Source organism: Peromyscus eremicus, chromosome 16_21 (assembly GCF_949786415.1).
Source record: "Peromyscus eremicus chromosome 16_21, PerEre_H2_v1, whole genome shotgun sequence".
NCBI classification, from domain to species: domain Eukaryota; kingdom Metazoa; phylum Chordata; class Mammalia; order Rodentia; family Cricetidae; genus Peromyscus; species Peromyscus eremicus.
In genome coordinates, this window is record NC_081432.1 from 33581415 (window position 1) to 33606751 (window position 25337).

The following is a 25337-nucleotide window of genomic DNA, read 5'->3' on the forward strand; positions in this document are numbered from 1 at the left end:
CGGTTCCCATTCACCATCTTTACATTTTGTTTCCTTCCTCAGTAGATTAGCCTCTGAGAGAACAGATGTGTGTCTCAATCACAACTATGCCTGACAAAAGCCAACAAAATGCCTGTCATGTGGCAGACACTTAACAAGTGTATGATGACTGAATGAGAGAAACAGATCGATGGATAGTCAAATGGATGAATGGTGAATAGGTGGATGGATGGATGGTTGAACAGACAGATGAACAGATAAATGGGTGGATTAGAAGGTGACTAGAGGGAAGGATAGTTGGATGGATAAATAGACCTAAAATTCATATTGTGGGCTTGTATTTATTTTTACATAGGAAAGATACTGGGAATTCTATGTTGACATAATGTAGAATTGTAGAGAAATTGCATTTCCTCCTATTTGAAAAGCCTAGGGTCATGTGTGATGGCTCACACCTTTAGTCCCAGCACTTGAGAGGCAGAGGCCGGTGGATCTCTGTGGGTCTGAAGCAAGTCTAGTCTCCAAAAGAGTTCCAAGCCAGTCAGAGCTCCATAATGAGACCCTGTCTCAAAAAGAAAAAGGCTTCAGTAACGATTCTTAAGACATCCCCAAATGCAGACAACCATAGTTTTCTGGCTAAGTTCCTTTTCTGACGTTCGGTGAATTTTCACTTCAGATGTTTCCTTCTGTCTTGTTTTATTCTAGGGATCAATTCACAGTTTGTTTGAATTGATAGAATGTTCCAGAATCTATATGTATTGCTTTGTGTTTCTTGTGGCCGTGGCTAAGTACCAGACAAAATGGCAAAGCAAGAGAGGCTTTGTTTTGGCTCGCAGTTCCGAGTAACACATTCCCTCACTGAGGGGAAGGCATGACGGCGGGATGCTTGTCTTTGGTGCTGGCCAGGAAGCAGAGAATGGGGACCGCCAAATGCTCAGCTGGCTTTCTGCTTTCCCCCTCTCTATTCAGCCCAAGACCCCATCCCAGGAGATGGTGCCACCACATCCAGGGTGGGTTTCCCCTCCTCAGTCAGTGGTTCTGGGAACACATTCGTAGATTGTGGGAGCCCACAGAGGCCTCCTAGTGAGAACTTACTCAGGGTCAGAGAATATGGGCTTGTTTTACCCAGCAGGGCTGCATAAGGAGATGATTTGGTCACGGACCTAGTTACCAGGTGTTTGGAAAGGTCTACACTTGGCTGTACAGTGTGCTTTGATCTTGCAAGGGGAAGGTCTTTTGCCTCTCCCCTTGGCATACTATAAAAAGCCCTTTTGAGTAAACTTCAAGGCTGTTGGGTATTGACCCAGGCCATCCCGAAGCTTTTCTGTGTTTCTGTCTTTCTTCTCGTCGGCTAGGTCTCTCTTTCTATCATTTCTTAATTCCCTCCTCCCCCACCTAAGAACCCTTCAAAAGGTGGGAGCAGGTCAGAGCTGGTCTCCCACAGACTCCCACAATAGATGCACCCAAAGGTGTGCTCCTTAATGGCCCAGGTGTTCCTAAAGCCAACCAGGTTGACAATCCAGGGTCATCCTCATGAGCCCAGCCTCTTCAACTTGATACCAAAGCCTAGCGCCCTTGGCCCCACAGGCTCATGGCTGTCTCATAATGCAAAACGTATTCATTCCAACTTCAACAGCCTCTGTAATCTTCGGAGTTTCAAGTTCAAAACTTTAGTCTTTTCTAAGACCTCAAGGCAATCTCTCTATCTCTCTCTCTCTCTCTCTCTCTCTCTCTCTCTCTCTCTCTCTCTCTCTCTCTCTCTCTCTTGGTTTTCCAGACAGGGTTTCTCTGTGTAGCTTTGAAGCCTATCCTGGAACTCACTCTGTAGACCAGGCTGGCCTCGAACTCACAGAGATCTGCCTGCCTCTGCCTCCCAAGTGCTGGGATTAAAGGCACGTGCCACCACGCCCAGCCTCAAGGCAATCTCTTAGCTGTGAGTGAGCCCTTATAAAATAAAAGGCAAATTACAATATAACTACACACACACACACACACACACACACACACACACACACACACACACGTCTATCTCCAGATATAGCTACATTAGAGGCTAACACTCCAGTATATGAAGTGGGAGACAAAGCTCAGTCCACAATACATCTCCAAAATGGAACTCCTAAAACTCTTCAAATTCTCCATTTTCTAGCATTTGCAAGCTACTTATGAGCAGAGTTCCTCCATTTGTATCTCTGGGTTGAACAGAACCTATATCCCATGAGCCATCTGGAATGTCCAAAGTAAAATCGATGTTTTGATAACAATTCTTGCTAAAGGATGAAGGGTGTGTGCCTCCCTGAAGGGCTGGTATCCAGGCTTTTGGTCTGTCCACCGCATTTGGGGAGAGAATAGAGTACTGTGTGGAAACGTTGTCAGATACATATCAAATACTCTGTCCAGGTTTTCATGACTCAGACAGGAGAACAGAATGACACCATGACACAAACCTTTAGAAGAGAGCCCTCAGGGTTTTGGGGAGGCTGGGCAGGGATGGAGTCTTCTTGCATGCAGTGAAAGCCATTGCTGGCCCAGTCCCTGAGTGTCCACCTGATGATGGCTCCCTGCTTTGAGGGGAGAGAGCCTTGCACTCTGAGGCAAAGAGGAGGATGATGACTTGGGTGGACAGAGCTTGCCAGCCATGCCTGCCCCTCAGCTCAGCCACAGCCCTGGGCAGACAGGGAGGAAGATGCCCTCCTCTCTCACACCGAGAGAAGGCACATTTCCCGGTGCAAGCAGGAGGCCCTGCACCCTACTTTATCTTATGCCCATAATTAAAGGGAAAACATACCACGCCACTCAACAGGTCTATATCTATGCTCTGCTGTGTATGTCTCTTAAACACACAGCCCAGCGAGCATGGCAAAGTGAAGCTTACCAATTTACTATCAAGCCCCAGTTCCCTTGTTCCGTGACAGTGCTCTGTCACCTCCATCACGTAGTGACATTATCCTATCTGGGTTGCTAATGTAAAACACCCGAATCAGAAAGTAGTAAAGATCCCTTTTTCACAGTGGTTTTTCCTTTCCCACAGGAGTGAAGTTGTAACCTTGATGGTATCAAACCCTTGCTTCTGAAGGGAATAAAAATTTTAAAATTAAAGTGCAAGGTTGTCCCAGATACAGAAATAGATTTTTAAAAAAAAATCCCAAGCACATGACAATCACCATGTGTGGATAGGACCTTGGAGGATGGGGTTTTTTGATAAAGACTTATACCTTAAACAAATAAGCTTGCTGCAGAAGAAATTTCATTCTTGTGTTGGGAGAGAGGTCTCTTAGTCACGTGATTGATTTCTCTGTTGTCTGTTCTTCCGCAGTGGTGATGTGGTCACCTTTGGAAAATCTACTGATTATAACAACGTTATCCAACAGGAAGAAAGAGTGAGTATGGTATAAAATAGATGTGTTTTAATAGCCCTGCTTGTATCTGGGAATTACAACTGTTTTTGTGTGTGGTGTTCTGGACAACCATTAACCCACCATTGGTCTCACTGTTGAGCGTCCAGCATACATTATACTCAGCTAAGACAGACCTGGCCCCTGTCTCAGAGGACCACACTGCCCAGCTGTGGCCACTGTTGAGCTGTGCTTCTTGAGGTACAATTCTAAAGGATGCATAAGTGGTCAGTGATGGATTTCCTGCAATGTGCCTCTGCGGTATTCTTCCAACTCTTAGAATCGGGACGTCAGAACTATTAATAGCTAATCTGTGACACTGAGTTGAGCCTTGCTTTAGTTGGCCAAGACATCATGAGAGCACTTTGATTGTGTATGCTCACAGTTTGCTAAAGCAAATTACTCTAAACTGAGCAGTTTAAACACACTGATTTCTCATGGTTCTGGGTGGTGCTGGCCAGGGCTCTGTGCTGAGCTGCAAGCAGCAGGCTGCCCTTCCTGACCTTGGGTGGTGACCTTTCTGACCTCTTGCTTGTGAGTGATCCAGTTCATGAAGGTCCCACCCTCCTGACCTAATCACCTCCCAACGTCCCACTTCTAAATTCTAGCACAGTTTGATTAAGATATCAGCAGAGGGATTTGAAGAGACACAAACATTGTCTTGATCGATACACTCTCACTAAGAGTCATTTTTTTTAAAACATCTGTTTTGTAACTAGAACTGTTGAGGGCTGCATGGGATATAACCCAGAAGTTATAAAGACAAAGTCCCAGGACCTCGTGCTTGAGAAGCACTGTCTGTGGGCAGGGAGCTACGGTTGACATGGGGTGACTGGGACAGTGCTGAATGGCAGTGAGTCCGGAAAGGCAGGAGGGGCTGAGGTGGGTCAGAGTGGTTATGAATGGGGGCTGAGGTGGGACAGAGTGGTTATGAATGAGGGCTGACCCGCCTTGTGGATCCCCTGATTACACTGGTAGTCTTAATTCCTGGACTGCTGAGGGATTCACCCCGGGACACAGGTAGATAGAGCAGGCCGTCAAGGGGGATGCTCAGCAGCTGGGTAAGCAACATCTGAACCTGCTCCCCACAGTGAGAGTGCACGGAGATGCATCTGGACTCCCTAGTCTTGGTGTGTGAGCTCTTTCTCCTCCTCTTCACGGAACAGGCAGAAGCTTGCTTAAGAGCCAAGCCGTCCTTACCCACAATTCAGAATGTCTGCTACAGTTAGGTGCAAGGATATATTAAAAAAATAAATAAACGTAACTGTCCCAGGGCTGGAGAGGTGGCTCAGTGGTTAAGAGCACTGCTGCTTCTCTAGAGGTCCCAGGTTCAATTCCCAGCACCCACATGGCAGCTCACAACTGTCTGTCATTCCAGTTCCAGGGGATCCACGGCACTGGGCATGCATGTGGTGCACGTATCAGTGCATGCAGGCAAAATACCCAAACACAAAACAAAATAAAGAAACCATGTTTTAAAAAGTGTAACTATTCATAAAACTGAGAAGTTATGGGAAAGGGCAAGGTGCCTGTGGAGCTAGTGGTGTATGCGCGGCAGGGGTGGGCGTCACCAGAGACAGATTTTACTTGTTTCAGTGGGTTCCTGTCCTTCCTCTTACCTGGCCAGCTCGGCCATTTCACACCCAGCTGCAAGCCCTCTTGTTCATCTCCCTTCTGCACCCCCCCCCACCTCCTGCCTCACTGCTCTAGCCCTGACATTCATTTTAGTCATGAGGAACGACTAGAGAGAGCCTCACAGAAGATGTGGGTGCTGTAACAAATTAACACAAAGTCAGTGGCTTTGAACAACACAAAACGGTTCTCTGGTATTCTGGAGGGCATGAGTCCCTATAGTTGTAACCGTCTTATTCAATAAGAAACACAGAGCCGATTGCAGAGTTAATAGCCCAAGAGGTCAGAGCAGTAGCTAAGAGCTAAAAACCTTACCCTTCACTGCCGCTGCTGTCCTTCCTCTCCGCAAGAGACCTACTTCCTGTGTGTCTGTCCTTTTTATTGACTTTCTGTTCTGCCTTCTCATTGGTTGTAAACCCAACCACATGACTGCCTTGTCACTGCCTTCTATGGTTGGTATTGAGATTAAAGGTGTGTGTCTCCATGCTGGCTGTATTCTTGAACACACGGAGATCCGCCTAGCTCTGCCTCCCAAGTGCTGGGATTAAAGGCGTGCACCACCACCGCCCAGCTTCTGCTATGGCTTGCTATTAGCTCTGACCCCCAGGCAACTTTATTTATTAATTTACAAATAAAATCACATTTCAGTACAAATAAAATATCACCATAAGTCCCCCATCAGTTCTCACCAGGCTAAGGTGACTGTGTCTGTAGAGCTCTGCTCTAACTGCAGGCTCCAGGGAATCAGTTTCCTGCCTTCCAGCTTCTCAAGGCCATCTATAGCCTCATCCCTCATGCCATGTAAAGCAGCAGAGTCACAGGATCTGGAGATTGGAGCATCTTGGGGCACCAGAACTCTGCCTCTTAACTACAACATAGCTGATTCTGAAGGGAATCCCAGAATCCTTGTGGGGAGGGTATTCATCTTGGGGTGTAGCTTGCGTTTGACCCGGGGGCATAGTTCTAACAGTCTGGAGGCGGTGAGGAATGGAATGGCCTTGTACTTTGGGCGAGGAAGGTGGAGAGAAGCCAAATGTGAAGAGCTTGCTAACACCAGGCTGAGGAATTTGGATTTCATTCAAGATAGTGTGGGGCACCATCAAAGTGTCTTCAAAGAGAGAATGGGACATATGGGGAGCGGGGGTGTGATCAAAGATACAGAAAGAGAAAAGGCAAGAGAACTGATGAAGTAACTCAGGAAAGGCAGAACATGTCTGGGGGCCACGGCAAAAGTAAGAAGGCACCCCCATGGTAACCTCAGGGTTAGCGCATAAGCATTGCACTGGTCAGCTTTCTGTCACTGTGACAAAAGACCTGCTCTGATCAACTTAAAAACCGAAGAGGTTTGCTTTGGTTCGCACTTTGGGAAGTTTTATAAACTATCATGGGTTAGCCCCAAATCTTCTGGGGCTGAGGTGAAGCATATCATGGTGGGGTGTGTGTGCTGAAGCAAAGCTATTCACCTTACAGCTGTGACATGAAAAAGGGGGAGGAAGAGGAAGAGACCCAAGTGTCCTACCCTTCAGGCACCCATGAGTTTTCCTTTGGATGTCTCGTAACGAAGTACTTTTGTATTCTTACAACCATCATACTGTATCTGTATATAATCTATTATTTGGGAATTTCATATATACACACATTATATTTTCATCATCTCTGCCTCACCCCCTTTCAGCAGCTCCCTCTAGATAGCCTCCCGACACACCCCCTCCAAACTTCAGGGCCTCTCCACTCCAGTTTGTTCTGCCCATATGCACACAGGTTGGGGGGCCACTCCCCGTAACATGGGCAACCTGCCCGTGGCCCCATCCCCAAGGAAAAGCGACGCTTCCTCCTCCAGCTGCCATCAGCTGCCAATGACTCCTTAGGTAGGGCCTTGCGAGCCTCTCCCCACCCGTGCTGGACTCTAGGGTAGCTTCATCTTGTGTGGGTGTATGCAGGTATCCACAGCTGCTGTGAAGTCATGCGTGCAGTAGAGATGTCACGGCCAGGAGACAGCATTGCATGGCGCTCCTCCCCACCCTCTGGCTCTCATGTCCTCTCCACACCCTGAGCCTGCCCGAGGAGTGGTGGATACAGGAGTCCAAGCTAGGACTGAGAATCCTTCAGTGCCTGATGCTACATCCTAACATGACTTCTGCGTGATGGCGGAACAGTGATTTGTCATGTTGAAATAGAGAACTTCAGTGGTTTCAGCATAGGGAAAAAAAGGAAGGAAGGAAGGAAGGAAGGAAGGAAGGAAGGAAGGAAGGAAGGAAGGAAGGAAGGAAGGGAAAGGAGAGGGAGAGGGAGGGGGGGGGAGAGAGAGAGAGAGAGAGAGAGAGAGAGAGAGAGAGAGAGAGAGAGAAGAAAGAGAAAGTCTGGCTCCATAGGCTGGGGCGGCTTGGTGAGCAAGAGTGCTTGATGAAGATCTGATATTGGATCCCAAGCACCCGTAGAAACAGCCAGGCACAGCTGCTCATGCCTATAAACCCAGCATTGAGGAGCAGAGACAGGTGGATCCGGTTGGCTCAGTGGCCAGCAAGCCTAGACAAAACATCGGGCTTCCAGTCCAACAGCAATGGAGGAAGGGGCCGGGCACCCTGCTCTGGCCTCTACACGGGAGCACATGTGTGTGCACACCCATACACCTACCGGCCTAGATTTATAGTTCTTAACCCGAGTGTGCTAGAAATGTGGTTGAAATGCTAGATTTCTGGCCTCCTCTGAATCACCCCTGGGGACTGGGACTGTGGATCCCTATTACCAAGGTGTGGTTTCAGGACCACACTTTGAGAAACATGGCTTTGGGAACAGCAGTAGCAGCCAGAGAGCAGCTATATCCGGGTCAGTCTGAGCTCTGGAGCAGATGGAGGGTGCAAGTGAGGTTTTCACTGTGAGAAGCTGCCCCAGAGCTGGAACTGAGCTCCCTGGGTCCTAAGAGAAGCACCGATAGTCAGGCTAAGCTTTGTGAAACAGACCCTTCCCGATGGTCAATCTCACCATCCCCCATAGACCGGAGAGCAGTGTACACTGGGACCGGGGCGCAGGCAGCATCCGTAGAAAGAAGCCTTGAGCATCATCACTCTACATTACGTGTGTGTGTGTGTGTGTGTGTGTGTGTGTGTGTGTGTGTGTGTGTGTGTCTGTCTAGATGCTGATGTCCCCACTGCTTTCCAAGAGTACTCCAGAAGGGGTGTTGATGCAGGACATTGGAAACATCGAACTCACAGAATGCATTTCCCGAAATTCAGGGTCACCTGCTTTTTACCAGATGCTCAAAGTAATTCAGGAGCGCTGACCATTGGGTGGTATGTCCAACTCTCTAGTCCTCACTGTGACACTCAGTAGTAACAAGGGGTGTCACAAAGGGGAAGTGACACCCCCAGGGAGTGTTTGCTGTTGTGTGTGGCACATTGAGGGATGATGGCTGAGCACAGCCCTCGGCCCTGAGGAAGAGTGCCCAGGAGTTCAAAGGAGCTGCTGACCCTCAGGAGCCTGATAGACAGCAACATACCAGACCCCTCAGAGAGCAGCAAGTAGCTGAGTTCAGTCATGCGCATGTAGGACCTGAGGAAGCCAGGGGTGGGGTGTGAAACCCTGACCCAGAAGCTGCCAGAATTCCAAGTCCAGAACTGAGCACAGCCTTAAGATGGAGAGAGAGATGAAAAGCCTCAATTCTGTGTGGTTGGCCTTGCATCCAAGTTCAATTAGTGGAACTCATTTCAGCCCATTCTATTAGCTTTCAGAAATCCCAAAGAAATCATTTTAAATAAAATTGGTGTCTTTTGCCCAGGAGCAGTCCCACCCCCTGCCCGGATGTCAGCATTGTGAGGACAGCTTATGTGCTTTCTTTCTTTCTTTTTTTTTGAGGGGGGGGGTGTTTCGAGACAGGGTTTCTCTGTGTAGCTTTGGTGGCTGTCCTGGATCTCGCTCTGTAGCCCAGGCTGGCCTCGAACTCACAGAGATCCACCTGGCTCTGCCTCCGAGTGCTGGGATTAAAGGCATGTGCAACACCGCCGCCCGGCAGCCCGTGTGCTTTCTATCACTGCCCTTTCCCTGTTCCTTCTAGCCTGAAATTTGTTCTTCCAAAGTGAAGCCCATGACAGTCATTTTCCTGTCAGCCCAAGATTTCAGGTACAGCTAACTCTCTTCACAGCTCAAGCTCCACGCACGAACCTGACAGGACTCCATTTTACAGATGTCGGTTATAGAAACAGTAGTGATGTTAGGCTGCTCATAAATGGTATTTTTACTGATCATGACATAATCAGTTTGGGTAATGGATTTGTGGTGATTTGAAAGAAAATGGCTCCCAAAGGGAGTGACACTATTAGGAGGTGTGGCTTTGTTGGAGTGGGTTGGAGGAAGTGTGTCACTGCGGAGGCGGGCTTTGAGGTCTCGTATATGCTCAAGCCACAGCCAGTGTTACAGTTTACTTCCTGTTGCCTTTGGATCAAGTTGTGGAATTCACCAGCACCGTGTCTGACTGCACATTGCCATACTCCCAGCTACCAGGCTCCCCGCCATGATGATAATGGACTAAACCTCTGAAATTGTAAGCTGCCACCCCAATGAAATGTTTTCCTTTATAAGAGTTGCTGTGGTCGTGGTGTCTCTTCACAGCAATAGAAATACTAACTAAGACAATATTAAAGCTTAAATCCCTCCTCTGTGGCCATGTAGTTGACAGTATTATAGGAATCACTATCATTGTAATGGAATATGAGGGGAGTTAAAGAAATAGCACCACATCCAAGACCGTAGATAGAGTAACTTATACCTGTGACTGCGACTTCATTTTATTTTAAAGAAATAACCGTTGTCTAAATGACTTGTAGTGTGAAAACCACTCACCAATTAAGACGGACTCGATGGAATCACCTGTGTCTCCGTTCAGACGATGTCCGTTTTGGGAACAAGAGCTGGCAAACAAGTACTCCTGTAAGCTGGTAGGTCTGTGTCCTGAGGGACATCAGCCTTTCAGTCTGTGTAGTTTTAAATCGGTGCCTTCATATTTTGCCTGGGATGTGGTCATCACCTGGGATACCGCCTCCTTCCTCTCAGATCTGTGAGGACCAACATTCCTCCTGGGCCTGAAAATTGAGGCCTGCCCCTCAGAGCTGGTGCAAGGCTCCTTTGGACCGATGCCATTCGTGTCTAAAGTGAGGGCTTTCCCCGTGAAAGAAGGGAGGGCAGAGAAAGGAGGCAGAGCATTGGATTCTCTAGAAACTGGAGCTGGGAAATAATGCAAGGTGCTAGTGTTTGGGAAGAGAGGCGTCAAACACTGGTGGCCTTTGAAGAAATGGTTCAGTCAGCTAAGAGCCTGCTGCACAAGCGTAAGGATCCGAGTTCAGATCCCAGCGGCCTTGAAGAGCTGGCACAGAAGCTCAAGTCTGTAATCCCAGTGCTGGGGGAGGGGGAGGGGGTTGGCTGCAGACAGGAGGATCCCTGGGGCTACTCTAGCCAATCAGTGGCCCAGGGTCAGTGATTCCCTGTCTCAGGTAATGAGGCAAAAGTGATGGACAGGGACACCCGATGCCCTCCTTGAGCTTATGTAAACATGCACAGGTATACACACACAACAACAACAACAACAACAACAACAACAAAACTTCAGAAAGAGGGAGTCAGTGAGATGGCTCAGCAGAGAGCGAGCGGCACTTGCCACCAAGCCTAAGGAACTGGGTTCAATTCCTAGAACTCACACAGTGGAGGGAGAGAACCAACTCCTCTGACCTCACACCTGTGCCGTGGCATGCATGTCCCCATATACACCCACACACATGAATATGACCTCACACCTGTGCCGTGGCATGCATGTTCCTGTATACACCCCCACACACGAATATGACCTCACACCTGTGCTGTGGCATGCAAGTTCCCACATGCATGAATAAGTAAATATAAAAATTCTTTAAAAAATGTTAAAGTGGACCATTATAGATGAAGACATTGGATGTCACCCTCTGGCCTTCACACACACACATGTGCATGTTCACACACATATGCGCACATACACAGAAAACACACTACACACCTCCAAAAGTTACAGCGGTAGGACCAACCCTGGCGATGTATGAGTTGCCACATCGAAACAGAAGCTCCATGAGCGGTCAGTCAGTAAGTTGTACTGATTGCATACAAATAAGGAGCGCAGCCCGGATGAAAAGCCCGCTACAGTCATGTCAGAGTGGTGACAAGAGTGGCCTCAGAGAGCAGAGTCCACGGGGTCTCTCAGGACAGTTGTCCGTGAAGTGGTCTGACAGGTGAGCTGACGTTCACTGCTTCCCTAGGTGGTCTTTCTCGCTGACGAGTACTGCAACTATTGTCGAGACGTTTTACAGAGTGTGAGGAACCAAGAGCTGGAGAAGGTAGGCCTGTATCTGTAAAGTACAAGCACTTATAATCGGCTGTCAATCACTTAACTGGATCAGACCCCTCCAGGGATACCCAGAGCTGTCCCACTGCCTCAAACGGCTCATCACGTGACTATCTAGTCGTTGGCGAGGTCTGGAAAGTGGTCTAGCCTCAGCACAGTCATTGGGAAGTTCTTCAAGGTTCTGATGAGGGTATCACGATGCTTGAAGAACAGTTTCAATGCAGCCTGAGTAAAGCATGGGCAGCAATAGCCGCCTTGTTTTCCAGTAATGCTGAAGCCATTTTATCAACATAGGCCATGGCAAAAGAAACAGGACTTCAAAGGCTGGGGATTTAGCTCAGTGGTAGAGCGCTTGCCTAGCAAGCATGAGGCCCTGGGTTCGGTCCTCAGCTCCAAAAAAAGAAAAAAAAAAAAAGAAAAAGAAAAAGGAAACAGGGTTTTGAGGAAAGTGATCTGGCATGAGTGTTGAAGATTTTATTCTAGAACTGTCTGTGTGGCATTGGTGATACATCCCTTACCTATAGTGTGAAGCTCTGGGGTCTCCCCATTACAGAAGGAGGGTTTAGAACTGCCTGTGGAAAACACTATTATTATTATTATTATTATTATTATTATTATTATTATTATTGGTTTTTTGAGACAAGGTTTCTCTGTATAGTTTTTGATCTTGCTCTGTAGACCAGGCTGGCCTCGAACTCACAGAAATGCCCCTGGCTCTGCCTCCCAAGTGCTGGGATTAAAGGTGTGCACTACCACTGCCTGGCTCACACACACACACAAAAAAAATAATAATAATTTTAAATTCAGTTTTCTATGTGTGAGCATGATGTGTGTGTGAGGCAGAAGACAACTTCCAGGAGTCAGCTCTGCCCTTCCACCGTGTGGCTCAGGGGTGGAACTCAGGAAATCGGGCTTGGCAGCGAACACTGAGCCATTTTGCCTGCCTGGATTTTACTTTTCTAAGTATGAGATTAAAAGCCCAGGGAAACAAGGGCGCACCCGAATGAAAGTTTCCCTGATGCTTTTGGGATCTAAGCTCTTCAGCTCTGAGCAACAAACCACTCAGCATGCACACACGTGCTATGGAGCCAGGGTGTGAAGCGTTACAGCGCGGGAGAGGACCAGCGCATGCTTGTTCTGTCTGCAGCCTCTCGAAGCTTCCCTCGCTCGCTCAGCAGATATTTGCGTAAATCATGTCCTGTGACTGGCTCCATTTCTGGGACGAGCAAGGCATTTTCCCCAAAGCTTGAGAAACGTATCATTTGGTAATGAAAGGAATAATCTTGCCCAATAAGTCTGATGAGTCCCAGAGCTGTTCATTAGTCACCTTTTCCTGTTAGTCAGTTACTGTGAGCTGCGGCAAAATACCTGAGATAAGAAATTTAAAATGAAGGGGCATTTCTCTGCACTTACAGTTTGGGAAATTTCGGTCCGTGTTTGATTGGCCTCATCATTTTGCGTCTGTGAGGAGGCAGAATATGAAGGCAGGGAGTGTGGGCAGAACAAAGTGTTCCTCCTGGGTGAAACACTAGGAGAAAGAGGAAGAGAGGAAGTCTCACAATCCCCTTAAAGGCCACGCCCCCAGGGGCTGGGATACTGCCTACTAGGCTTAACTCTTAAATGTGCCACCACCTTCTAATAGCATTACCAGCCAAGGACCAAGTCTTTAGCCTATAGGCCATTGGGAGATATTTCACATTCAAACTCTAACAGTTACTGTAACAAAATACCTGGGAAGAGCTCCTTTACAAAGGAAAAAAAAGTTTACTTTGGATCACAGTTTTAAAGGTTCAAGATCTTAAGGACTTCATCTGGTGATAGCTTTCTTGTTGGCAACCCAGAGCAACACAGCAGATCGTGTGTGTGTGTGTGTGTGTGTGTGTGTGTGTGTGTGTGTGTGTGTGAACATACCTGTCTGCCTGTCATTCTCCACTTCTTATGTAGCCATGAGCATCCAATCATCAGGCCTCTACCCTGATGGCCTTCTATAGTCCAGGTCAGTCCCCTGAGGTCCCTGCCTCTAAACACTGATGCCTTCATTCTCCACAATGAGTATTAACTCCCGCCCCCACCCCCACCCCGCATAAGTTCAGAGGAGGATGTTCTGGGTGCCCAGAGAGGAAGAGCAGATGCTGAAAGGACCCCCAAAGCAGGAGGCCACGCTGCTGCCAATGCCGGTAGGAAAGGCAGAGGCCGAGCAGCAGTCAGAGCCCGAACAGAAGCGGTTCCAGGTGGAGCCTACACTGTGGGCAGAGGCGACAAGATGTCCCCCAGCGTGAGACGACAATGAAAGAGTCCATACCTAAAGGAGATGATGGCGGAGGCTGGACTAGCAAAGTCTCTACCTACCTCCCCCAAAGCTCCAACCCAGTGGGAAACTAGGGAAGGCTACCATTTGGGATGTGTCTGGATAGAAGTTTCATCAAGGTCAAGGTGAGAAGAGATGGGGTTCAGTCTTGGTTAGAAACAGATGGGTTGGAGAAACACTTGTGAATATTACTCACTAGTGAGCAGGAGCAGGGAACTTGGAGCATGGGTCCCCAACCAAGCTATAACTTGATGGAGACTTCCAGCGTAGCATTTCCTGACTCTCTTTGGAGAAGTCTCCTGTCAACAGGATCCCAAGTCAAGGTCCTCACTGTGGCTCTCACTCCCTCAACTGCCTGTGCTGGGACTTGCTTCCTGCCTGGGGTCCTTGGAGGGCTTTGTTATGCCTCAGGATATCGCTGCCCATGGAAATCCCACAGGACAAGAATCTTAGGGCTGGAGAGATGGCTCAGTGGTTAAGAGCACTCACTGCTTTCATAGAGGACCTGAGTCCAGGTCCCAACACCAACATGGTGGCTCACAACCACCTGTAACTCCTGCTCCAGGGGATCTGATACCTTCTGACTCAGCAGGCTTAACACACATATGTGCATACTAACACAGAGGTACACATGCGCGCACACACACACACACAAAAAAAAAAAATTAATAATAAACCTTTAAAGGGAGCAGTCTTTATTAGTTGGCAACAGCCAATTTAGTTGAAAAAATGGAAATGGGCAGATAAAACAGAAAAAGGAGGAAACTGACACTTTGCCCCTCCAGAATTGTCCGCTTGTTCTCCGAGAAGGCTCCCATGACTTCACAGTCGGTGCTGAGGAGGAGGCCTGAGGTGCAATGCTGTTACTTTTCTTTTTGAGCTGGAAAAAGAACAAAGTGGTTGGTCAAGTCAGTCGGTGAACTTTTATTCTCAACCCTTGATTGGGCCCATGGCCATCGTCTTATAGTCAACTGGAGCCCCCTGGTGGTCAGAAACAGCTCTGCATCTAGGAAGCACCCTCAAAGAAATAGATTTTCTAGCATGGGACCAAGGCTGGGCAGGCCTGCTTTGGTTGCTAAAAAGAGTAGATTCTGCTGGAAAGATGGCTCAGTGATTAAGAGCATTGGCTGTTCTTCCAGAGTAGCCGGGTTCAATTCCCAGCAACCACATGGCAACTCTCAACTGTCTGTAACTACAGCTCCAGGGGATCTGATGCCCTCATACAGAAACACATGCAGGATGTCTTCATACAGAAACACATGCAGGCAAAACACCAGTGCACATGAAATATAAAGAGTAGTCTCCAGCCTGGGCTACAGAGTGAGTTCCAGGAAAGGCGCAAAGCTACACAGAGAAACCTTGTCTAAAAAAAAAAAAACAAAAACAAAAAAACAAAAACAAAAACAACAACAACAAAAAAAAAAAGAGTAGTCTCCAAACATGGCTGGTGAGGCTGATAATAAAGCTTTGTGTGCCCTGGTACAAAGTCCATTCCAGGCCTTCAGGGTCACTGACTGTATGGGGGTGAGGGCCACAAGGCAGAGCCTGCGTTTCTGATGATGTGTTTTGTCACATTAGGTGGAGGACTTAATCACATCCTTCTGGAAATCTCTGCAGCAAGACACAGTCATGCTCATGTCTCTGCCTGACGTGCGCCAGCTCTTTGGATGCTATGACATGCAGCTGTTTAAGGTGGACAGACCCTTGATTCCCCTGTACATCCCTTCTAGAAACAGATGCCGGTGGTGGAGTTAGAACAGCACCCCTAAAACACACCGTCACAGAATAGAACACCTCCAACACACGCCAGCCCAGAACAACAGCCCCCAGTTCATGCACCGACCCAGAACAGCACACCCTTACACACACACACACACACACACACACACACACACACACACGCACACCAGTGCACGATGGACCAGGGCCTTTTGCTCTTTTGAATTTTCTCAAACAAAGAAAATAAGGACCCATGATTCAGAATTTAGTCAATTTCCATCTCTGAACATATCAACCAAAGATGTTTTACTTTTAATTATTTTGCTTGTTGGCTGTTTGGTTGGAGACAGGATCCCACTATGAAATCAAAGCTGGCTCTGGACTCACAATCCTCCTGCCTCAGTCTCTGGAGTACTGGGATCATAGGTGTTCCCAGGCCAGTCTTTTAAAAAGGCATTTTTCAGGGGGAAGGCGGAGAGATGACTTAGAGGTTAAGAGCACTAGCTGCTCTTCCAAAGGACCCAGGATTGAGTCCCATCTCCCACCCAGCAGCTCACAACCTTCTGTCACTCTAATTCCGGGGAATCCAGTGCCTCTTCTAGTCTCGTCAGGCACTGCACACATGCAGCTCACAGGCGTGCATTCAGGGAAACACTTGTACACACAAAGCAAAAACAAATACATTTCAGAAAGGAAAAGACGTTTTTGAATACAGAGCTATGGATGGTTACTCTGGAACAGCCCCTGAGGGGCTTACCTCGCTCTGCAGCTCTGGTCTCTGGGGCAACCACTGGGTTTTGAAGATCAGACAGACATCGTTTCTGTGGTGAAATTGTCTTGCTCATCACAAATCTTACCATGTAGGTTTTCAGGGTCTAGTGCCTCTAGTTTTTCACCACAGAAGCAGAAAGAAAGGAGCAGACTCGGTCCTTAAACATGTTGATTTTGCCCCTCCTGGGATTAACCAGAGTGGTGGTGTTTTTGTGGTGTGGTGTGGTGTGGTTTGGTTTGGCTTTGGGTTTTTGTTTGTTTGCTTTAGTTGAATCAGGGGCTAGGGTGGGTCTCCATGGCATAGTATTTGCCTGGTATGCACAATCCATCCCCAGAATCAGAAAGAAAAAAAAAAAATAAGATCCAGTATCAATAGTTGAAAAACCAGATTCCGGTTCCGGCACACCAGGGTGGCATGGTGTCCTGTACAAGAAGCAGCGGCTGCATTAGTGACCTCCCTCAGACCAGCCGTGCCTACCGGGTCCCTGGGTCGGGTGTTGGCAGCACCTGCAGCACAAGCCAGGTCATACTGTTGGATTCTTTCTCTGCAGGGCCTGGAGGACATTCTCCTCCCTGACTTCCTGGAGGACGTTAGTATCCAGTACCTGAAATCCGTCCGGCTGTTTAGTAAGAGATTTAAACTGTGGCTTCTCAGGGCTCTCGAAGGTTTCCCAGCCATCTTACAGATCTCCAAACTCAAAGGTAGGATTCCACACAAAACGCAGATTCTGTAAGATGAAGAACTGAATGTTGCCACTAGGGCAGCTCCATCCAGAGGTTGATTGTACACAACAACCCTTTGCCCCTCACTGATGGAAAGGAGGCAGAGCCCGGTCAGCCTGGGTGATTTTGTCATTAGAGCTTCTGATGGGTTCCCGGGCTGAACCACACACACTGCCTGGGTGTGTTCTCCTCAAGAGCTGTCAATGACCAGCTGAGTTCATTCTGGAGGAGAGGGAAAAGAGTCAGCACCTGCCCCCACCACCACCACCCTTCTCCTTCCCATCCTTCCTTTTAATAGTTTTTCCAAAGAGATGAGAAAGTTGGGGTATTTAGAGATCTTGGTGAAAATTCTGGACTTCTCAGAATGCCTGTCCTAGTTAGCTCAGATTGCAGTCATACATCATGCCCTGGGCGCTCACGGGCAGCTGAGATTCATTCCTCAGTTGCTTGTGAGGAATGGATGCTGTACAGGCTGCAAGTCCAGCATGAGGACAGTGGCAGATCTGGTCTAGTTAGGACTTGTTTTCTGTTCCATAGACAGTCTGTCTGCTTTGCCCTCACGTTGAGAAAGAGATAAGGGCTCTGAGTTCTCTTCTCTTAAAAGCACCAATCCCTTCGGGAAAGTTCCATGTTCATGACTAATTCGCTCACAGAGGCATCTCTTCCCAGTACCATCGCTGTGGAGTGATGCTTCACCAGGTGAATAAGGGGGACGCAAACCAGCCTGTAGCAGCCCAGTCCAGATGCTAAGATTATACAAGTCTCTGCCACAATGGGCTTCATTGGCCATGCTGCCCCTACCAGAATTCCTGAGCCATTGGGGAAAGGGTGAGCAGGCAGATGATAAAGTGGAGTCCCAGACTCAGGCGGCCCAGCTTTCCTGCTTAGCCGTGGGTACCTCCCCCACCTCCTGCACAGAGGAGCTAGAATGTGCAGTACCAATAATGGCCTTGTGTGTTGTTCTTCACAGAAGTCACTGGATTTGTCAAAAGACTCAGGAGAAAGACATACCTTTCCAACATGGCAAAGGTAAGCTGCAACACAACATCTCTGCATGTTCCTAAGGCACATGGTGAAGCTCCACATCTTCCATGAAAGAGGGAGACCATTTCATCCCACCCATAGTCAGAGGGCAAATAGGAGAGCCTGCTGGCCATTGGCTGGGGAGGCCCTCAGGTCCCATGGTGCCTTGCGAGAAGCCCACCCTGCCCCTCACACTGAAAGACTCCAGTCACCTCTGATCTCTCTGCACAGGAGAGAAAGTAGAGCAGCATTTAACAGATATGGGAGGGATGCCCTGTGGGGGTGCCAACCTGGGCCAGCTGGTGTCAGAGGTGAGAGGTGAAAGGTGAAAGGCATCACAGCAGACCCTGTGACAGACAGATGGGCAGACAGACAGACCTCTTCCCCTCTACATGTGGCCTCTGGGCTCTGTGTGTCTGGGGTTCCAGTCTCCTCAGCACTGAGTGTTTGGCTTCTGTAGTGATGATGTAGCTGGCATACTTGCTAGAAGATGGCGATGCAGTTCGATCCTCCTGGGTCTGTAGGTTCCTTCACACAGGCTCAACTCATAATTTCACAGACTGAAAATGATTCAAAGGCCCTAACAGTTGTACCTGTACTGAGTGTGGACAGACATTCCTTGTCACTGTTCCCTCAGCTATACCGTGCAACACAGCACTTGCTGTACCAGGTGTTCCAGGTCCCCTAGAGGTGGTCTAAGCTGTATGGACGACTGTATGGACCGCACACAAACACTACGTATATAAGGGACTTGAACGTCTACAAAGCTTGGCATCCATTCCATCCCACCCACAAGCAGAAGGTAGACAGGAAAGCCCGCCTGCTGGCCACCGGCTGGGGAGGCCTCCAGGTCTCATGGTGCTCACCCTGCCCCTCGCACTGACAGGTTCCAGTCACCTCCGCTCTCTCTGTACACTGGCATACACAGCATCTAGGAACCAACCCCAGCTTAATACCAAGGGGCAGTGGTATAATGCCAGCCCTCTGGATGTGAGCCTGAAATCCTGCAGGCAGCAGATCTAGATAGAGCTTGGGCACCAGCACTATGCCCCAAGTCCATCTGAGCTGGAGAGGAACTTAACGGGTCCTCTGAACCAGCCCGTCCGACTAGCACACAGCCCTCCCTGGGCTCGCTGGTCTGCTGCACATGCACATTCATGGGTCTGCCCGGCAGTGACGATGTAGTATGGCCTTGATTTCACCCCAGTCAGGGTGGCATGTTTGGATCTAAAGTGAGCCCTTCTCTGAACCTTATCTCTGCTCGTATGACTCCTTGAGGATATTTACTCAACAGCCTGATGCTGTTTCCTCCTCTGGGAAATGGAGATTGGTGTACTTGAATTGAGCGCCTATACTATGAAATCATGAAATGTAAAGGTTTCTATAGTCCCCACCTGATAGCTCAGTAAACCAGCTCTTAAAGGTTCCATTTATGTTTGAAGGTTCCCAACAGAAAGCACAGAGACAGGGCTGGGAATGCAGCTCAGGGACAGAGTGATTCCTTGGCGTGTGCAAGACCCAGAATCTGACTCCCGGAAGAAGGGAGAGGGAGAGAAGGCAGGTTCCCGAAACCCTGCAGCCATCTGCTTAGTATCAAGGACAACACTGATCAATTACCCTCCAGTTTCCTTTCTTGGGTAACTTGGGCCTGGTTTGGGGTGCTGAGGAAGAGGAAGAGAGGAAGTTTGGGAGGTCTGGCTTGAGATTTGATGTTAATGGATGTTCCCATAGCCACTTTTCCTTCCCTCAACAGCAATAGGAAGCTCTGTGATGTCCAGGGGGATTCGTCACAGTAACAGGATGCGAATTAACTGTTCCTCCTCCTCTGCATCCTTAGACGATGAAGATGGTCCTGAAGAACAGCAGGAGAGTGGGCCTCTTGAAGTCAGATCTGCGTGCCATCATCAGCGAAGGCACTTTGGATATTTCGAAGAAGGTCCTGGCAGGTGACTCAGACCATGAAGAGGATCTGGAGAGCCACACAGAGATGAAATGTAACCCTCCTTCACGGCACTCTCCCTTTGGGGCGAGCATGGCACTAGGAAGGTCTCAGGACCACGGAGTACTATTTACCTCGTTGAATGTGCTCAACGCATGTCTTCCTGTAGGGGGCGACAGACAACCCAGGAAGTCCCCTATGGCATGAGAGGGTGTCAGTGCCAATGCACATTTGGGGAGAGAGTGCAAGAGAGATGAGCCTTTCTTTGTAGACATCCTCCTCAGGGAAACGAGGGGCGGGGTCATATCTGCATCTGTCTCGTATCCACACAAATCCATCCTGTGTGATTGGATGGAGTTAGCTCCGGGCCTCACCAGGTTCCGCTAACCTGCCGCTAGCCTCGTAGAATTCTAACAATGCATAGTGTAGGGGTCCAGCTGCTCACCACGGCACTATGCCACAAACAGCCAGTACAGAGCGCCAGATTCCTCCCACTTGACATTTGATAATTGTAATCATTTCCAAGAAAGAGGCTCACTGGCTGGTGGCACACTGGTTTTTTGTTTTGTTTTGTTTTGTTTTTGAGGGGGAGGGGAGGGCAGGGAAAGATAGAGTGATTGGAGAACCATCCCAGAGGACCTTTCAGGAGGGGAACTGATAGCTACCAGAAGGTGGCAAGGGATGCCCGCCTCCACTTCCAGCCAGAATGCCCCAGGGAGATCTAGTAGCTTCTCCCTCTGAAGGCATAACTCCCTGCCCCTCAACCGTGGCTGAAGCTGCCTGCAAAGGTGTCAACTGTGCTCATGGTGGGCCACCCAGAGTGCCGCTGCCACACAGCAGCACTTCAGTTTCTGGGACCAGATGGACACATGGATTCGGCAACATAGAAACCACCTGCCAAATAATCTTTTTTTTTTTACCTTGAAGTAGAGGTGACCTTGCTAAGATTGTGCTAGTTATTAAGCTGCTGAAATAATCCATGCTTTTGTTAATAGTCGCTTACGTCCCCTGTCCCTAAGACCCTGGCTGTCCCCAATCCAGATGCCCCTGGAATGCCCTAATTCCCTTAGCCCAGCAAGCTTCAGAGCTCTGGGCATCAATTCCCAATAATAGGAGCTTTAAAGGTCTCCCTCCAAGGGCACTGGCTTCCCCAGAAAACCCAGGTGGGCATCCATACACTGTTCTTGTTCCAAGTCCCAACTTTTCTATAGGCCCAGTGAAGGCACTTGGGCCCCAGAATCCTACAAACTTCCTCTTGGCCTGCCGAGGGCACATGTGTGCCCGCTAGCATCCCTTTGTGTCTCTCAAAGAGGTTGCAGAGTCCAGCCAGCCCATTACTAGCTACTGTTGGTATCTGCAGGCCCGGTATTTCTGAAATCCAGGGCCACAGCACCCTGCTGCTTACCTAAAACTCCGCTTGCTGGGTAGTTGCCCCAGAAAGGAAAGGGAGCTCTTCCTCCACCCATGCTACCTGGGACACTCAGACCTGAGGTCACACACAGGCAGGGGTTCCACCTGTGTGAGTACATCACCCCAGGCAAGGCGCTTACTGCCTTTGATGCCCCCATCATTTCAGTGACACTAATAAACTAGCTCATTTGTGAAACTGTCAGGGAAAGGTGAGGTCATGTCTGTGCCGTGCAATGAGCTCATCCGAAGCCAGACTCTGTGTAATTGCAAGGTGGAGCTATTGTCTGAAAACCCGTCTTTCCATTGCAACAAGTGGCGGAGGTGGGACTGTGATGACCAAGGAGGTGCCCCCCCCCAAAAAATGACAGTTCCAGCCAGAGAGCTGATCTTTTGTCTTCAAGATGAGTGTGAGGTCCTGGGAATCCCCTCTGGACTGTTCTTCTGGTCTGTCCCCTTGGTTGCTGGGACATGAGTACCTAGTTCATGCAGTCTGCTCTGTCTTCTTACAGGCTTGGGCTGTCTAATTTCTTTGCTGGAAACCTCCACAGATCTTGCTGAACTCCTGAACTGTGTGTCTTCAAACCTCCAAGCGCTTGTCTTCCAGGTACAAAACTCTGAATTTTTACAAGAAAGGAGTGGGTGTTGATGCTTCTAGCTAAATTATAGCCTCAAGTAGCCAACACTTACCTGTACGATTCTGGCCTTGACGGCCATAGAGGTGGTAAACTAGCTCAGAACTCATCCTTTGTTTCCAAAGAGTGTAGGCCTTGGGAGAATGAATCCCTTTGATGTACAGCCTGTCCTGAGGGCATGAGAAAGAGGCTCTCTGATGGTCTAAGTATGTTGGGGTAGTGTGGGTGTTAGGACAGGGACATGGCCTCTCACCTTCCTGACAAGGCACAAAATGGGGAGGTGGCATGTCACATTGTGAGTGTGTGTGTGTGTGTGTGTGTGTGTGTACTGTGTTTGTGTGAATGTGGGGTAGCATACATGTGGGAGTAGAAGTGTGAGATAGGAGGAAGTAAGGTATATGGTTGTGTATGTGTTTGGGTAAACAGATGTATGTGAGAATAAGGGATGTGTCTTGAGACGAATGTAGGTAGGTGTGCACATAAACATTTGAAAGAGAGAAAGAGGTGGTGAGGGGTGAGCCCCAGGGGGACTGCTGAGAGGGTGTGAGCCCCAAGGGGACTGTTGAGAGGGTGTGAGCCCCAAGGGGACTGTTGAGGAAGGAAGGCCTGTCTTTGGGAATAGCAGTGTCCATCTGGGTGTTTTACAGACATGTCCCAGTAAAGTGGTTTGAAAAAACTCCAAGGTTGAGTATGGTGGCACACACCTTTAATCCCAGTATTCAGGAGGCAGAGGCAGGAGGATCTCTATGAGTCCAGAGCCAGCCTGGTCTACATAGCAAGCTCCAGGACAGCTAGGACTACATAAAGAGACCCTGTCTCAAAAAATAACAAATAACAACGACAATAACAAAGAAGGAAGAAGGTGGAGGAGGAGGACGAGGAGGATGAGGAGAAGAAGAAAGGGAAGGGAAGGGAAGGAGGGAGGAAGGAAGGAAGGAAGGAAGGAAGGAAGGATGAACGAACGAACTGGAAGGTGGGCTGCAGCTGTGTGTAGGTCAGTGGTACAGCACTTGCTTAACATGTGTGAAGTTGAGGTTTCCACTCCCAGGACCGCCCCCCGCCCCCCACAACACACACACAAGATGGATTGTCAATGGATGTGAGTGGATTGCTTCTTCTGGCAGGTGTGCTTCTAGGGACTCCTTTCGCTGGGGTTCTGGGCTTGACGTCCATCACCAATCAAGTGGACAGCAAGCCCCGAAGAGCCAAGAATGCCAAAAGAGAAGTTCTAGCACCATGCCTGTGGTCCCCGTTGAGCAGGGCAGCTCAGGGCTTTGGATCCGAACTTAGATGGAATCCAGGACTCACCTTCAAGGTGACAAAGAGGTCCTTGGAGAAAGCATGGGACTTGAAGTGACGTGTGAAAGGGGCACAGCACAAATATTAGCTGAGAGAGAGGGGCAAAGATTTGGTGAGGAAACACTGGCAGAGAGGAGTGTATGGGGAATCGGGAAGAGACACCACAGGTCATAGCCAGGACCCTGGGGCCTGCGAACTGGAAAAGGGCTTCAGGCATTCTCCCACCACCACTTCTCTGTCCCTCCCCACCAGCCTTCTTGGTAGCCCTGACCAGGGTCTGCACCTCCAAAAGATGAGCCAGAAAGATGCCCAAGGAAAGAGCCTGGAAGCCCTTTCCAACTGTTCTTCTCATTCTTTACTTCTTAAAAGATAATCACCCCAAGCCATGTGAGGAGGGTACATACCTATGACTAAGAAACTGAGGCAGGAGCATTGTGGATTCAAGACTAGCCTGTGCTACATAGCCAGGCCCTGTGTAAAAGAAAAAAAAAAGTAATAATAATTATTCCAGATTCTATACTGAACGTGGATGGACTGGGCAGCTGAAGGCTTGTACCATGTCAATGATGCAGGCTTTCTAGGATCTGTCCGTATTTCTGTATATTCACTCAGTCTCCATCTTTAACCAAGAAATCTTTAACGCCAGTCGTGCCTCTCGGCAGCCAGACTGACTCGTTCACGTTGCAAGCCACACGACACTATGTAACACCACGTGTTGCCCATCTCTACCACCCTCTCTGCAGCCTTCACCAATGAGGCGTGCTAAGAAAAACGGTGTTTTTGCAAGAGAATGCCTTGGAAGGGCTTGTTACTATAAAATAGTTTAGCTGGTTTGAAAAACAACAAACAGATGATTGTCAATAAAACAGCCAGTGCAGAGCCTTGGGCCTGTCAGAGATGACTAATGGCTTTGGTTGTTAGCATCTGGCAGGATGCTAGCGGAGGAAAATGTCCAATTTGGTTCTCATCTTGTTCAGTTTGGACCCAAGAATACTTACTAAATGTAGAGACAAGAAGTGCCTTGGCGCAACAGCAGTGGGACAGATACTCACTAGTGCTGATGGCCACCCAGAGCTCCCTCCCAGGTGCCTTTAGGGAGCACCCCCACCCCTGTGGCCTGAGAATGTGGCTCAGTTGGGAGAGTGCTTGCCTAGGAGAGATGAGGTCTCATCTCCAGCATCTCATAAAAACTACACACAGTGATGCACCCCTGTAATCCCACCTTCAGTGATGCAACCCCCATAATCCGGGCCTTCAAGGTAGAGGTGGGAAGACCAGAAATTCATCACCCAGCTTGAGGCCAGGTGGGGTTACATGAGACCCTACCTCAAAAATCAATCAATCAATCAATCAAGTGCCCCAGTGTTTCTGTAGTCGCAATATCCTTCAACCTCACTCTCACTCCGTCACTCTTGATCACCAGTGGGAGCCCATTCAGCAGTGAGAAATGTGGTAAGGAAGATGTTAAGACTCAGAAGATGGTTAGTGCCAGGCACCTAGGCCATCAGGTGGGCAGAGTTCTCCTGGGCACAAGGACAGGGACTCATCAACCTAGATGCTCACACTCCTAGCAGCCAGGGCTGTGTTTCCCACACAGGTACCCTTATATTCTAGTGCTGGGGTTCTGTGCCCCTCTGTCAGTCAGACATGGATGCAGAAGAGCTAGGCCTCGGTAGCCACCAACTCTACCAGCGGCGCTCCTCCCGGGCACTTCGGTGTGGCTGCTGCAGCCCTTCTCTGTGGGTACCCGCTGAAGAAAATGAATTGAACAAAGTTAATTTGAGCAAAGAATGGTTCCTGCATTGGGCAACCCCCAAAGCCAGAGACGGTCCCCTCTGTCATATCAGCAGTGTTTGTAGATAGAAAAAGGCTAAAGAAAGATGGAATAGGGACGGAAAGTCAATGGGCCATTAAGGTTTAGGCAGAGTTGGATCATGTCAGGGATTACGGACTGAGACCTGGGCTAGTTTCCCCTCCCCTCCTCTCTAACCTCCTCCTCTCCTCTGTCCAGCCCTCTCTCCTGATTTCTCAGGTCAGATAAAAAACCTTAGTTTCCTTTTGGTGACAGAGCTTCAGCCTGAGCTAATCCATATGGACCTGTTGGGACTCAGTGCAAGACTCAGTTCAAGTCAATGTCCCCCCATAA

At 48.9% G+C, this 25337-nt stretch overlaps 1 protein-coding gene across 1 annotated transcript in view; it reads left to right on the forward strand.

Annotated features, from left to right (window-relative positions):
* Positions 1-25337, forward strand: part of Rfx8 (regulatory factor X8) — a 62683-nt gene that overhangs the window by 29969 nt on the left and 7377 nt on the right. Inside the window, exons 5-12 of the mRNA XM_059281628.1 lie at positions 3296-3359; positions 9827-9937; positions 11282-11359; positions 15254-15367; positions 16717-16867; positions 17859-17917; positions 19749-19905; positions 21770-21864. Of these exons, the coding sequence (XP_059137611.1) occupies positions 3296-3359; positions 9827-9937; positions 11282-11359; positions 15254-15367; positions 16717-16867; positions 17859-17917; positions 19749-19905; positions 21770-21864 (829 nt within the window). The remainder of the gene's footprint in view (positions 1-3295; positions 3360-9826; positions 9938-11281; positions 11360-15253; positions 15368-16716; positions 16868-17858; positions 17918-19748; positions 19906-21769; positions 21865-25337) is intronic.